The 15,544-nt window shown below is 32.8% G+C and overlaps 1 protein-coding gene across 1 annotated transcript; it reads right to left on the reverse strand.

Moving 5' to 3' along the window:
• Nucleotides 1-33: 33 nt before the first annotated feature.
• On the reverse strand, nucleotides 34-11,356 carry LOC106467992 (clarin-2-like). Its single transcript, XM_013928385.2, has 3 exons — nucleotides 10,949-11,356; nucleotides 4,115-4,303; nucleotides 34-937 (listed from the first exon to the last, which is right to left on the reverse strand). The coding sequence occupies exons 1-3, from the start codon at nucleotides 11,196-11,198 to the stop codon at nucleotides 666-668; spliced, it is 711 nt and encodes a 236-aa protein (XP_013783839.1). The 5' UTR covers nucleotides 11,199-11,356; the 3' UTR covers nucleotides 34-665.
• Nucleotides 11,357-15,544: the final 4,188 nt, after the last annotated feature.

A 15,544-nucleotide genomic window follows, 5' to 3' on the forward strand; every position in this document is an offset into this window, starting at 1 on the left:
CTTCAGTTAAGCAACTCTATTCAATTAAGCCTACTTTTTTATAGAATGATAGGTTTAGCTGCCACACTTGATTTGCATGTAATAATCATGCAGAACATGATACTGCAATGAGAAAAGTAACTTGAAACTTCAAATATAAGACAATTTTTAGCAAACTAATTTATAGTATACAGTTTGATTAGGGCAGTAAAACTTTTTTTGGGAGGATTATACTCACTTATGGTTATGAATTACACGACTACAATATTTAAATGCCTCTTCATCCTTAACTTCAGACATGGGATAACCATCAAAACTTTTAGGAGTCACTTGTGAACCTAAATTATCAGTATGGGTGCCGTTGTTTTTATTCCACCAAGATATTTTTATGTAAGTTATCAGAAAAGTGGATTCCATACATCATGTGAGCATATGAACAAATGTTCGTACCCTGACTTTGATTTAACGTATTACAAAATATGATGACAACAGAGTTATAAGACACAATGACAAGTACATTCATATCAAATATATAAATTTACATGTAGTGTTTTGTATCCTTGTTACCCTATATTAATTTGTTAATGTTACATAAAAAAATACTATCTTTGTACATTGTCCAGCAGTGTTATGGTTTTTTTTTTATTCCAAAAATTATGAAACTTAAAAAAAGATCAATGAAATGATTAGTAGAGCATAATTGCACCCTCTGGGTTTTTGTCTGTTGTGGATTTTGGCTGTCTGTGTTCCCACACATGGTTTTGAGCTAGTTTTATTATAAAGACGTTTAAAATGTAGAGGATAAGTGCCACTATGACAAACCAAAAACTGGAGCCGAAACGAGCCTGGCCTTCCGACGTCCACTGGACCCTGATTTCCTCTTCCGTCATCACATTCTTCTGCAACTTTAGGTAATACTGGGCAACCCAACTTAGAATAGCAGCTAAGGAAGTAATAGCTATAAAAGAAAACATAATCGGAAACGTTAATGTAAAAAAATACTGTTAAAAATGTTATCATGTTGTAATACCATCACCATAATTGCAACTTTCATCTGTTAATCCACAAATACGATCCTGTTGTTGTTATAACTAGGCTACAAATACTGCAGTCATATTAAGTAATTTTATGTTTTGCCTGTTACAACAATCAGTGTACAGAATTTACAGAAAAAAATGAAATGTAATTAACTCCAAGATTTTTTCTCCATTATATGGTTAAACTATAGTTGATTCCTAAACTACTGTTATGTCTCCGTTTGTTAATTAATTTTCCATAACTTCGTTCCAACGAAACTTTAGCGACACAAGTCCTTACTTAATAAAACTGCTTTATTCTTTCCAAATATAACTTTATGATACACTTAATTTCAACAGTCGGGCTATAACGAACAAACGTTAACTTCAACAATACCCTGTGATTGCAGATCAATTACTCACTACCTACACATTGTTGTACCGTCACGTTGTGAGCGTCTTATATATATATATCTAGTAAATGCTAGGCCATTCACGAAGGAACAGGATATTTCTAGAAACGTGGCGTGACACTAGTCACGTGACCTCGCTGACGCAACACTATCAATGAATCACCATCATATCTGTTAAATGCATTTTTCTAAGCTACTTATAGGTACATGAATTTGTTGGCTGTAGGGTTCCTAATTACGTACGAGTTCAACAAAAATTAATGATACTACAATTGTTGTCAAGCGCAAAGCAAGATAATGGATCTGTACTGAGCCCATCATAGGTACTGAACCCTAGTTGTTGATGTTATAAGCCATCAGGACTTTCTGGGGGCATGCATTTAATCTCACTAGCTATTTGCTGGAGTCTTCTGTGTATTTTTATGCATGAAATAAGTGATTTGACTTTTTTTTCAGTTCTTTACACAAAATATAAAAGAAACAGGAGAAGAACATAAAATGATGCAATGTTTGGACCCCACTAGCAGGGAAACAAGCTGGTAATTTGAGGGCTTAAAAATTTCAGTTAAATTGCAAAGAATACTTAAACTTCTATAAAACTAAACAGTATCTAGTTTTGGATTTTAAAACTTCATCTTTAGTTTTCTAATTATTTTACACTGAAATTTCTAAGATTTCGTTGTGACAAACTGTTTCATTTTTTTATGTTGATCAGAAATATCCATTCTATATACGGTCAGTTTAAATATGACTTATATTGATACTTGTTTCTTGTCCACTGCAGTAGTCACTACTTCCGACTATAAATCATAAAAGAACATCAAAAACTGATGACGATTTAGTGATCTAGGACTTGACCTTTCAGAAAAACAATAGGTCAGGCTATGTACTAATATTTTTGGTAACAATATTCTTAGTCAAAATCAATTTGTATCTGATAAATATATTTTCTTTTCAATGAATGATAACCCATTACATTAATGTCTATTGTTTGAATGGAATAAATTTAACAATTTTGAATAAATATGCATCTGAGTCACCAGAATATTTTATTGTCACCTATCATACTCCCTAAGCCTAATAAGGCTTACGTTTTAATAGTTCCGTTAGACATTCTTTTCACTTCTGAAAATGCTTTTGTGTGAAATTATTTGTTTGAAAGCCTTAGACATTTTCTTCTAAGACAACACATCAAACAGATCTATGGTTTGTTTCTCAACTTTTCCAGTATATACTGTTGTTCTCTGCATGAGTTTGATTTTGTCACTTTGTTATCAAAACATAATTTACTTCCCACACCACTTTATTCCCTCTAGTAAACAGTTTATAAACTACTCTATCCGATGACGTTTGAACTTTGCGTGCAGCTATTTTAAAACCTTGGCTTCATCACTATTTCTTCAACGACCTGCTGTGAGGTTATAAAAAGGTGGGAACCAAGGGTTTGTACTAATAAGATTTTGAGAAACAGAAAGAAAATCACATGAGAAACAAGACATTGTTACTCATATTCTCTAGGGATGGATGTTTCTTAGCAAATATAAACTTACACTTTAGAATGAGAACAAAAATTCTAAAAAAAAAAAACTGTGTTGTTTACAGTCATGACTCCTTGGAGTTGCGCATAAATGCAAATTTGAACATTCTTTTCATTTTTTGCCATGAAATACGTTAAATAAATGTTTGCTTTCAGCAAAGCTATCTGTGCACTGTCCTCTACAGGGAACCATGCCCCAGGTTTTAGTTGTTAACAGATAAGCTTACTAATTACCTATAAGAGGATCATATACATGTTACAAAATATTTCAAAGTAAAACAGTTGTTTAAATATAGCTACAATCACTATTTTCACCTAAAGATTTTGTTAGAGGTGTAAATTTGACATCTGAAAGTTTGTCACAGAGTTAAAGATAGTTTTTAATTTTTTTTTAAAATAATCTTACTTACAGATCAGAAATATAGCAAACTGGTAAATAAATAAATTACAATAAAATAAATATATATATATATATAACAATTAACCCATTATATAATCTAAATGAATTTTCAGTTCCCAGCAAAGGAACTAATAGAGGGCATTAAAGCACTATTTTATTTAGTCTAAGAAACAAAAATTAGCAGTATGGGCCTAAAAATGCAATTTTTGCACACTCACACAGCACCCCATACCTAGGAATTCCATAATACTCTTGAAAGTTGAAATGTAAAAAAATAAAAAATAAATAAAGATTAAAGAAAGATAAGTGTAAACATCTGTATTCTTTTATTGATAGCCTCCCTCCCAAGTCCCTTATCCCCTCCACCCATGTCAAAATCTGTTCCTATGGCAAGGATCCAATAAGGAAAACTTTTAGTATGTTCTATATAATACAAACATAGGTATAGCTCACGTGATATAAAATGTTACTAATACCCGGAGTGTTTGTAATGTATCTGACGGTTAATACTAATTTATTTACGAGAAACTAGGGAGTACTAATGGCTTATTTGGTGTTTTGCCAATTCTCAGAAGTAGGACGTGTGTCCTTCAAACCACTTTCAACAAAAGCACAATATGCATGCAAAAAGTAAGACGTTGAGACTTTAGCTGACTGAAAGTTTCTGGAAGTATGCCAAACATCAGGAATCTTCCACCCTCAATATAAAAAATCATCAACAGCTTACTACCTACCTTCTCTAAAAAAAAAGTGTACTCTTAAAACTCACCTCCTATACAGTTCCAGAGATAAAGCCCCATCATGCCTGTGATTAATTCAACTGGTACAATGACGGTGTTGATAACAGCAAATACAGCTCCGACCAAACCAAATAACATAGACAAGGCCACACAGATGATGGTAAACAACCAGAGCCCAAACTTCATCAATGTAGGGTTCTCTTGAAGCTCTGTTTTGACTAAAAAAAAATCATGCATATAAGTATAATTAACCCTCTGTGCACAGGTGGGGTAAAAATGTGCATACCACAACCTTTTACAAAGAACCATTGAAGATGGTATTATGTATTTGATGTATGAGTTATCAATTATTCATTTTACTTGACACTACTGATTTAGCAACAGTTTGTGGTAGAGGAGAGTAAATACCAGATACAATATAGATATATATTGAAAAAAATGGTAGATATGCATTTTGGAGGTCCTAAAGGTTGTACAAGTGCAATATTTAAACTGTACAATAAACAAGGTTATTCTTCACATGAACACCACCTTGCATTCTTACTTGTTGGAGTCTCAGTCAGACTGACGTTGACACTTCAAAGACATATCTTGAGTAGAAATACATTCCTAACACATCTGATTTTTTGTATACAACAGACTTGTATGTTTTACTAAAAGCCTACCACAATCTGTGTAGATACACTTAGTAAATTCAGAATTATATTCAACATTCTTTTCCCCACACTGGATCAGTCCAATTGGTCGACCCCACGCACATTCCGATAAATACAGGCAACTTAACAGTTCAACAAAATACAGAAGTACACAGAGTATTCCAGCTAGCATGGTCAGTCTTGATTTTTCAGTAGTTGTCTTTATACAAAACTGTTTTTATTCTTCTTATCAAAAACACCTAACCATTCAAGAATTACAGTTTAAAATATTTGTCATAAGTATACACTGCTAAAAATCATTACAGAATAATTTATCATCATTTGTACTATTATAACAGTGACAAGGCAAAAAAAACCAAAAAAAAACACCATTGTTCTAATATAAGTTCAATAATCCCATTCAATTAAATGTATGCAAATTAGGTATCTAATGATCTGTATTATGGCATATCACTTCAGCATGGAGCACCTTCGAACACAACCAGATTGGCCTAGCGCCAGTGTTGCATTGTTTAAAATAACAGTGTTCATAAAATATCCTGCTATCTTAGATCAATCTTCTGAAATGACTCTCTTTTGTTTGGCTTTTTCAGGTGTCACTAGGTAGAATTCGATCCACTTTCCAATAGCATTCCATACTTGCTTGACTGAAATCAAGTCCAATGAACTTAAAGGTCACTCCATTTAGATAACCTCTCCAAAAAATGTGTTGACCATCCGTGAGGCTGCAGTCAGGGTAGCTCGAAGGATCACAGAATGTGGTTCTTATATACTGTCACCGATGGGGCCGGTGCCACCATTAGGCCAACTAGGCAGCCGCCTAGGGCGCAGTACTGACCTTTAAGTGTCACAGTTTTATACAAATTAGTTGTTTTAAGAAAAAACATAATAAAAGGAAAATATAATAGTTCATAACCAGTTTATTGTTTTCAAGTAGCTAGGGCACAAAATAGCCTGGTGCCGGCACTGGTCACCGATCGTACTATTCTGCAGTACGTATAGGTTGGTACGTCCACTAATGCTCACTTCTGCTTATATATACCATATTTCAATGATCGCAATATACAACACGTTCCTTTATAAAAATAAAGTGGACTTGGTTGTAGATTCTCTCCAAAGCCTAGGATTTTGTTACAGGATAAAGCGTGACTCGTCAATGAAAATAGTATTCATTCAAGGGGTTGGTTCACTGGATGCGCTCTTGGTGCTATACCACAGATGGGCTGTTTTGTACTTTGTTACAAGCAACATGTGTGTCTCATTGTTAGATCTGTTTCTTACCATATATATACACTGACAGAATTAATCGTTCAGCCCATATCAAAATAATCCACGTTAGCATAAAATTTGTACGTTTTAAAAATGAAACAGAGAATATCTGTCTCTCTGGATGTTTCATACAGTTCTGTTGAACATGTGTGTATATATATATATATATATTTATGTTAAATCTGCATAGTTCTAAGTAAAACTTGTAACTGTTTGTCTGCTTTTAACATTCTTGCACAACTCCAAACAAGGGCTATCTGTGCATGCTGTTACATATTTTGAGCCAAGATACTTAGAGGGAAGGCAGCTAGTTAATAACAACAACTGCCAGTTCTTGGGCTACGCTTGTTTGACCCAATAGTGGGATTTGACCTGTGGGATGTGAACAATGAACCCTAAGGTTCACTGTTATTTTGGAAGTTGTCTTTAAAAATTGATCCATATTGTTTTAATGGTGTTGCCTTAAAAACATGTACGATCTCACATCCTCACTGTTTCAGTAGTTCTGTTAAAAATGTGTTAAAACTGGCATATTTCTATTACAAGTTTACAGTTGCCAATTAAAATTAAGCCTAATAATAAAAGATTATAATGTAGTATTGACAATCACAAAACCATTTAATAGTAAATAAATTTTTTTGTATAATTATATTTAAGAATGTTTAATTTTTGAAAAATTCTTTGAACAGGCCTCATCCTACATTATCATAAAAAGTCGGTCTTTAATGTTTCTGATGTATTGCACAAGAACATAGGTTTTTTAGGATGAAATTACATCTTGGTATAACTTTTCTCCTCTTTACTGACTACTCTGTAACAAAAATCATACCATTCAGGATGAATGAAGTACACACGCAAATCCTGAAAAATTGTGTTTATTCAAAAAAAACTTGAGAAGTTTTCTGCCAAATCAAGGTCAGCCATAACCACTTGTTCTGCAGGTCACAGAGTTCAGCTTCAAAAGGATCCTTGTAATTAACTTTGTCCCATTTTCAAAAAGAGGTCAACCATGCAATGATGTACGTGGAAAATAAACAACCAAAAGTTACGACACCCTACAAGAAGTCGTTTACTGTCCAGTAAAACATTTGGATTTTCTTATGTGACAGTGATATGATTTAGAACTTAGGAATTATGAACTAAATTAAAATAGGCTTAGACTACACAGATAAAAGCAGATACCAAGGTAATAAACTTTACTTTAAAATTTATTACAGAGGCCTAATTCAATACTTTTTGAAAGCATATCACACACTCATATTTGTTTCCTCAGTCTCATTTTCTCCAATTTTCATAATTTAATCATCTCACAGATAACAAATGTTGAAATATTTAATATTATCATCACACACGTAATTTTCTAACACCCCGAGTGAATGTGCAATACATTTTCACACAACTGACCTTCAACAACACTGTCCAAAAGTCAATTTCAAGGGATTTGTTATATCAGGGGTTGTCAAAGAGGCCATAGCAAATACACAATACTTATCAACTCATTTGGTGGGGAGCTTCAGTCAGGATGCAGAATGTTCTGTGCTGAGAAAGTCTGGAAACCAACATGCAAGACCATAATACTGTATCATTTTTAAAAGTATGACTACTGCTTTTTTTCAAACTGTTCATTCTATTGCTAGAAAAGCATACTGGCTAGATTTACAGAGAACCATGCAAGTTTCTGAAAACTCTGAACTGTGGAAGCCTACACACACACACACACACATACATAAATATTTTTAAAAATGGAAACCTGCAAACCAAAAGTAAATACACAAATATATATATGTGTGTGTGTGTGTGTATCCCTGTGCATTAAGTCATGCACAGATATTTTATTAATGTAACAATATTATTTCATTCCTTTTGTCTTTAGTAGGAGCCCAGTAAAATTTGGCTGTTAGCTCCAGAAAGTAAATGATCAAAATTACAAAAAAGTTTAAGCTTTTTACATAGCATGTATATTAAATACCCTTTTAGTCTATAGCAGCATTGATAACATAACGTTTCTGGGACAACATGGGACCTATTAGTCCATCTTGGCTGTTCCATCCTTTAAACTAAATTAAAATAATTTAAAAAAGTATAATAAAAAATCTTAAAACCAGCCTGTATCATTCATAAACTTATCAAAGTTTCTTTTAAACTCACTTAAATTTTGTAGATTTTTCAAGCATTTTGTCCTTTGTACAAGAAGTTTTTATTAACAAGTACTCCAAGTTTAATTCTTCTGACTGTATTCTTGTATTACCACTCTTAATCTCACAGTTATTAATAAACAGATAGTAGCAATTATAGTGTAAATTCATCTAGTATAGCGTGTGTTCTATGGGAAATATTAAAACTGATCCGCATAACCTTGAGATGAGATATTAATCCACTGATGGTCAATAAAAAAGATTAAAAATAAAGAACCAGGAGTAGGCAATGTTTTCTAGAGGGTTTTAAAAAGACAAACAAAGATCAGGTGCATAATCCTTATTATACCACTCTATCATATTTGACACGTCGTGAGACAGTAAGAAGCTGCCGAATTACTAATATTACTCCTACTTCTAAAGGAGGTGATAAGAGTTGCAACTGAACTTACAGACAATTTATTCTTACTCTTTCTGTGGTGGAAAAAGCTGTAATCTACGGATTCCGAACAAGACAAAATGGTTAATGGCCAATGACTATGTCGATGAAACAAAACGGCTTTTTTTACTATTTGCAGGCAGTAAAGTTTTGAGAATAAGGTACAAAGAGAGAAAAGCTAAGAGTTGATTGCTAATCATTTTCCTGTGTTTAAAACTACAGCAGACATGACTTGAGTTTTTATGTTAGTGAGATCAGAACTAGGGGTGTTATAACCCACCCCCCCCCCCATTCTTACATATTTGACTTATATATCCATTGTAACTTATATTATTATATAAATTTTCTGGGGGCAGACCCCCTTAGAATGAGCTGATATAAGAAAAGGGTTCAGAGAAGGGTTATTAGAATGGTGCCTGGGGTGGAGGAGTTGTCATACAACGAGAGGCTGAAATCTCTCAAATTGTTTTCTCTTGAAAAAAAAAAAAGAGTTAGAGGGGATCTGATTGAGGTGTTTAAGATTGTAAAGAGAACTGATAATGTTGATGCATCATCTTTTTTCATACTTAACAGTGAGAATAGTAGAGCTAGGGGACACAACTATAAACTTTGGCAGGGTAGAAGTCATTTTCAGCTAAGACAGTTTCATTTTTGTAACAGGTTGGTTGGCCTTTATAATCGGTTGCCTTCGAATGTTGTGGAGACAGTAAATTTAAGTGAGTTTAAGAGAGAGATTGATAAGTATATGAATGATAAGGGAAGACTTTAAGATTATCTTGATTTATTTTAGCGGATGGAATAGCCGAGCTGGATGAATAGTTTCATGTTGTCCCAAAATGTTATGTTATACTTTCAATCTCTCATTGTAAAATCTGCACATCTAGTCAAGGACCCCCACTTTGCATCTCCTTCCTACACCATTGAGTTAGATAATACTGTGATACGATTCACTTTACAATGTGTATATGTTCTGAGGACATGTAGTATTTGTGAATGTAGATTTAAGAATGACCGATCACTATTTGTTGCTTTAAGTATTTTACTAATTTTTTTTTTTAATGGAAGGGGAGCTCCAACATTCGTAGTGCCCAGGACCCCAATAATTCTTAATCGAGCCCTGAATTCCTGAAAGATAAAAGGCAAGTTCAATGTTTTTGTTTTTAAACATTTTTTCCCATTAACATACGGGCATCTCTGAAAGACCAAATGGTCCATTATTTATCATATACTAGTTGTTCTAAAGAAACAGCACGGGTGGAGCTTTTATTACATTTCACAAAATAAATGGAATTTTACTTATTTTTTAAAATCTTGAAATAACTCTTCAAGATTCATATCTATTATTTTATTCTTGAAGAGGTGTGATTTAAGTCTTAAATTTTTTATCTTAAGCTTAGAGCATGCATTATATTTTGACCCCCCAGAAACAGTTGTTATATGGAATATTAAGAAATATATATAAAGGGGTTGTCCATTCCAAAGCATTGGTTAACGGGAGAAGGTTCCTTGTATCTGTAAAAAGAAATAAACAATGAGAAGACTTCCCCTTACTGAAAAAAAAAAATGTTGGGTTAAAATGCTTTGTTTACACACTCAAGGGCTATCTGCACAAGTCATTCCTAAATTTGAATTCACAGATTAAAAGGGAAGTCATCAAGTCAGCAACACCCAATACCAACTCTATCCGATTGGCTACTCTTGTTTGACCAAATAGTGGAATTTGACCATTGTTCAAAAATCACCATGAGCTCCAAATGCAAAGTACAATTTTTTCACTTTTTTGTGGTAATGGAATGCAAACAACAGTGGACCAGTGGATCTACTAACCACTGAATCAAGCTCAGCCTATTTTGATAAAAATGTTATACAATCAAATACTGGCTTCTGTTAAGTTGTTTAATCAGTTAATTATATATATCATTTACTATTAGAATTAATATTATCTGAGGCTTTTAATTTTTGAAGGAACTTTCTTCCAAAAACAACAATCGAGCTTATTATTAAAATTTAAAGTAAACTTCACAAGGTAAGGCAAACAATTTTTAGCCAACTTATAAATTTAAAAAAAAATCAAATTACTGATAAATTAGCTAACTTTTTATTTACTATGTTTGAATGAATAAATAAATAAATAAGTTATTTGATTTTTTCTTCTAAGACAGGAAACATTTGTTTTCTAATTCTAGTTCAGTAATACTATTATTATTATTATCATTAGACTTGTATTTAAAAGTTGTAAGTTATAACTAAAGTCTACAGCTAGGGTATTAGTATTAGTAATACTAATAGTCACTAATAGTAATACTAATGCTAGCTAAGACTGTCATTAATTTAAAAGTATTAACAACTCAGGAAATTACTAACTCCATATTTGGGATTTTCTTGGTCCAAAGCCATAATCCAATATTTTCTCTCCTTTGAATAAACCAAAGTTAATTTTCCCAACAAATTTTTTATCGTCACCTTCTAATGAAGTGGAATTTAAATTGAATCCTGTTCGTATTGGTTCTGCTTCAATCCAAGACTGAGTGGCAAAAGATGCTGCTAAAAATGCTAAGCTGGTACAACACACAAAGAACGTTAAAAACGTAAGAGCTCTCTTTACTATATCCATCTTGACTTTAATTTTTCATACATGTAAATAATTCAGTCTGTTCTACAGACAAATGTAATAATAAGCAAAGAATGGTTAGCAAATATGAAAAATCATGACACGTATTCAACCGTAACCTTAACGACCTAACCTATCCCAAACCGCACTCGGAACTTCTCAGCCGATTCTAGTACGAAAACAACCGAGAATTTACGAGCAAGCGAACCCGAGGCTGTCGTCTACGACTAAATTTTTATATCATTATAGAGGTCGTTTTAGTGACTTAAAGAGAAAAAGAAAAGAAAATTAATTAATACATTGAAACTTTATGCTAAGTCATTTGTATTTCAACAAGTTAAATAGTTTTTGTAAAAACATTCATTAATTTTTAATGATAAAGAAGAGATAGACCTAATTTGAATAATCACGCAATAAAATATAAAACAATTACACATATATAAATTTATGACTATAATTGAAAATAATTTAACATTAAAAGAAAATAAATGTACGTTGTTGTTTGACAATATTTGCAATATTTATGGAGAAAATAAATTAAAAGTTACAATTTTATATATTAAATGCTAAACAAAATAAATTCATCCGAAATTGCAATTCGACGAGGGAAAAAATAGAAAAATTGTGCATGTGTCAAAAGAAAATTATAGCGGTGCACCGTTTATTAAGCTACAGTCAACAGTGTTTACTTTTTGTCTAAAAGTAGATCGATTCCCACAAAACTTTATTGCCTAAGCACATGTTCTTCAAGAGAAAAAAAAATAGCCATTGTTTCGAAACTGTTTGTTTGTTGGATTTTGTGCAAAGTTACTCGAGGGATATCTGCATTAAACATCTCTAATTTTGAAGTGATAGACTAGGAGGAAGGTAACTAGTGAACATCATCCACCGCCGACTCTTAACTTACTCTTTTATCTACGAATAGTGGGATTGAATGTCAAATTGTAAAGTCCTTACGGTTGAAAAGGCGAGCATGTTTAATAACGGGATTTGAACTCGCGCCCCCAGATGCTTTAATCACCAAGTCAAGTCAGGCTGTTCGAAACTCTCACGAAAAATATGTATTTGAATTTTCATGATACTGACAACTGTTGAGAAGATTAATTTGATACATGAGAAGACTCGTGTTTATAAAATTAATTTAATTTTTCACAGAAATAAAACGCTTTTGAGTAAAAAATGATTTGATTTTAATGCAAGGACATGTGTGTGTGCGTGTCTGCTAAGCGTACAAAACAATTTTATCTGTTAATTAACTGTTAAATGTTAAAACTTTTTGGAGCCACTGGCAAATCAAAAAATCTACGAAATCCGACTGACGATAAAATATTTACTTTCTTCTTTCCCTATGGAAAAAAATCTCTGGTGTGATAAAATATTTCGGATATCTTAAAATAGAAAAATAAAAAAAGCGGTTTTAATCTAACCAATATAAAAGCCAGTGTGTGTTTCACGTCACGCTTGATTTCTTGAAATAGAAGGAGTCATAAAAGCCAAAATGAATTTATCTAGGTAGAATAGTTCGATTACTGTTTGTCCGTTACGAATTTAGTGGGGCCGGGAGAGGGGGTGCCGTGAAACCTTATAAATGTAATGAGTATAGGTATAATAAGCCTAAAGTAAAGACGTAGTGTTGGATCACCTAGCCTACAGCCAAGTGCACAAAATTTATCATGAAAGTGAAAAATATCGGTTCAAATCATAAATAATATTCAACGTTAAACTGGTACACAATTAAAAACATTTTATTTAGGCCTATCTATGGCCTTCAAAAAGTTGACGACTCCACATGCTTCTACGTTACAACACCATTCTCGTCAACTTTGTGTACCAGTTTGACGTTGAATATTATTTATGATTTTAACTTTATACACAAGTGCCAAAATACTATAAATCGTTTCTGAATTAAGCTATCTTCTGTTATATCACCAACATTTTAAATAAAAAACAAACCTCTTTAATCAACGGAGACTCTAAGTTAATAAATCAACAAATATTTTTCCATTTTTGTTGACTATACATTTCATTTTATACTTTCAGTACAACATTAGATTATACTTTTGTTGCTAAGCAACATGACATAAAAGCCATTGTTGAAACGTAGTGTTACCAAAACGTACTGGCTTTTCTATATACTAGAAGTTGTTAATCTAACTGATTTTTATCAATAATTAGTCTATGAATACGCCACGAATGATCTTAATTTTGATTGGCTCACAAAGGAATTTACCGATGTTTGACTGCTTCGACTGCCTCTTTGTTGGTCAAGCTTGATTTCGCAAAATTTATTTATTTCAGTTAGCTATACTGAATTAAAATCAAATTCTACATGTTACTGTTACGCCTAACTAAATATTTCAATTAACAAATTCCTATACATATGTATATTTTAACAGTAAATAGTTCTCGTACTACTAGCCGCCAAAGCGAAACGTTGGTTGAAATAATTTTTATTTATTTATTTATTATCTGGAGATTAAAGGACTTTTTTTTTCACTAAATTTATTGCCAAAAATCGGACTTATCCTTTTCACCTGTACGCTGAATGCGCTGTTTCGGAGGATTTTTGTTGTTTGTTTTACTCGACAATTTTATGGAGTTGCCAACTTTCTAGAGAATTCCTTTGTGTAAGTTACCAAATAACGTTTGATTTCCAAGCGGAATAACAAAAACTTAGGATACCTCCATTTTTATAAAGCTCACTCTGTTGGTTATCAACCTTAATCCCCTGGTGGGTTCATCACACAACAACCAAGTAACTATGTGATCAATCAAGAAGCAAGGGAAAGACTGCATGTGGACTTTTGATTTGATTTCACGGTACAAAATTTTTTTCTTTGAAAAATGGAACTTAAAATAAACAGATTAAGCACATAGCTAAACAATAAAATAAATTATAATGTTAATCTAATATTAATTTTAGAAGATCGTGATTCACAGCCTTTATGATGATATTGGAAAGATCAGAAACCTCAAATAAATGGCCGAATGTAAACGTGAACATTTTTATTGGTGATGGTCTTGTGTTTTATTGAAGGGGTTTATAATATCACCATGTCATCGTTGATGTCTGAAAAAGATATAAAAAAAGTAGAGCTAATCAACAATTTATTTTGGAAGAAATTATATTTTTGGTTGGCAGTAATTGCATATTGAGCAGTATTTGATTCAGTTGCCGATAGGTGTCACTACCATTGTCAACTAACGTGTTTGATAAAAATTCAATGGAAACCTACCCTACCTTGTGTTATGATGAACAAATGTTTACTATTTTCTACTACATGATATCATTACTCAGCCATATAAGTGAAGTTCATAAAAATAAATCACGTTTATCTAGAAAACAAAAAGTTTATTTTCTTTCGGAAACTGTTACGTGATGAAATCTGAATATATATATAAATATTTCTAACTGCATTAGGGACAAATAAACCATTTCCCGGATTACACGTTTTTGTTACATTCTTAGCTACATCGAGGGGACCGAAATAAAAGGGACTTATTTTATTATTCATAAAAAATCCAAAAAGATATTGTTGTTTTAATTTCTAGTTTCAACTGTTGATGTTTACTAGGGTGATGATTTTTTCTATGGTCACTGTCACAGGTAGGTGTGTATTCTTTCAATAAAAGGTCCGGCATGGCCAGGTGGTTAGGGAGCTCGACTCGCAATCTGCGGGTTCGAATCCCCGTCACACCAAACATGCTCGCCCTTTCAGCCGTGGGGGCGTTATAACGTGACGGTCAATCCCACTATTCGTTGGTAAAAGAGTAGCCCAAGAGTTGGCAGTGGGTGGTGATGACTAGCTGCCTTCCCTCTAGTCTTCCACTGCTAAATTAGGGACGTCTAGCGCAGATAGCCCTCGTGTAGCTTTGCGCGAAATCCAAAACAAACAAACCAATCGTAAGCGAACATGCTTCCTCTACACCAATTTGTATGCTTTATGTATAAGTGATGTAAATATGGTTTGGAAAGCAAACTTAACAACAGAGGGCAATAGAAACATTTACACAAACTATAGCTTTACTCTAAAGTACGAAAGGTGGATTATTGTGTTTTTCCATCACATAAATGTACAATGTCTTTACTGAAAACGTTTTACAATATCATAAGAATTACAACCCACTCACTTATGCTCTGTAAAAATTCCGTGAGAAATAAAAATTAGGTAAAACATTTACCCACGTTAATCATATAAGTCTGTTTGATAGCTAGATAATATGAAGGGCAACATTCATGCCATGAACAACACGAGAAAAATACATACAAAATTCGGAAATGTGGTTGTTATTTCCGTTGTTTTGTTTTAATATTTATCGAACCAGATTCATTTCGTTATTCTGTTTGT

This window comes from Limulus polyphemus, unplaced genomic scaffold (genome assembly GCF_000517525.1).
Source record: "Limulus polyphemus unplaced genomic scaffold, Limulus_polyphemus-2.1.2 Scaffold2822, whole genome shotgun sequence".
Classification (NCBI taxonomy): Eukaryota; Metazoa; Arthropoda; class Merostomata; order Xiphosura; family Limulidae; genus Limulus; species Limulus polyphemus.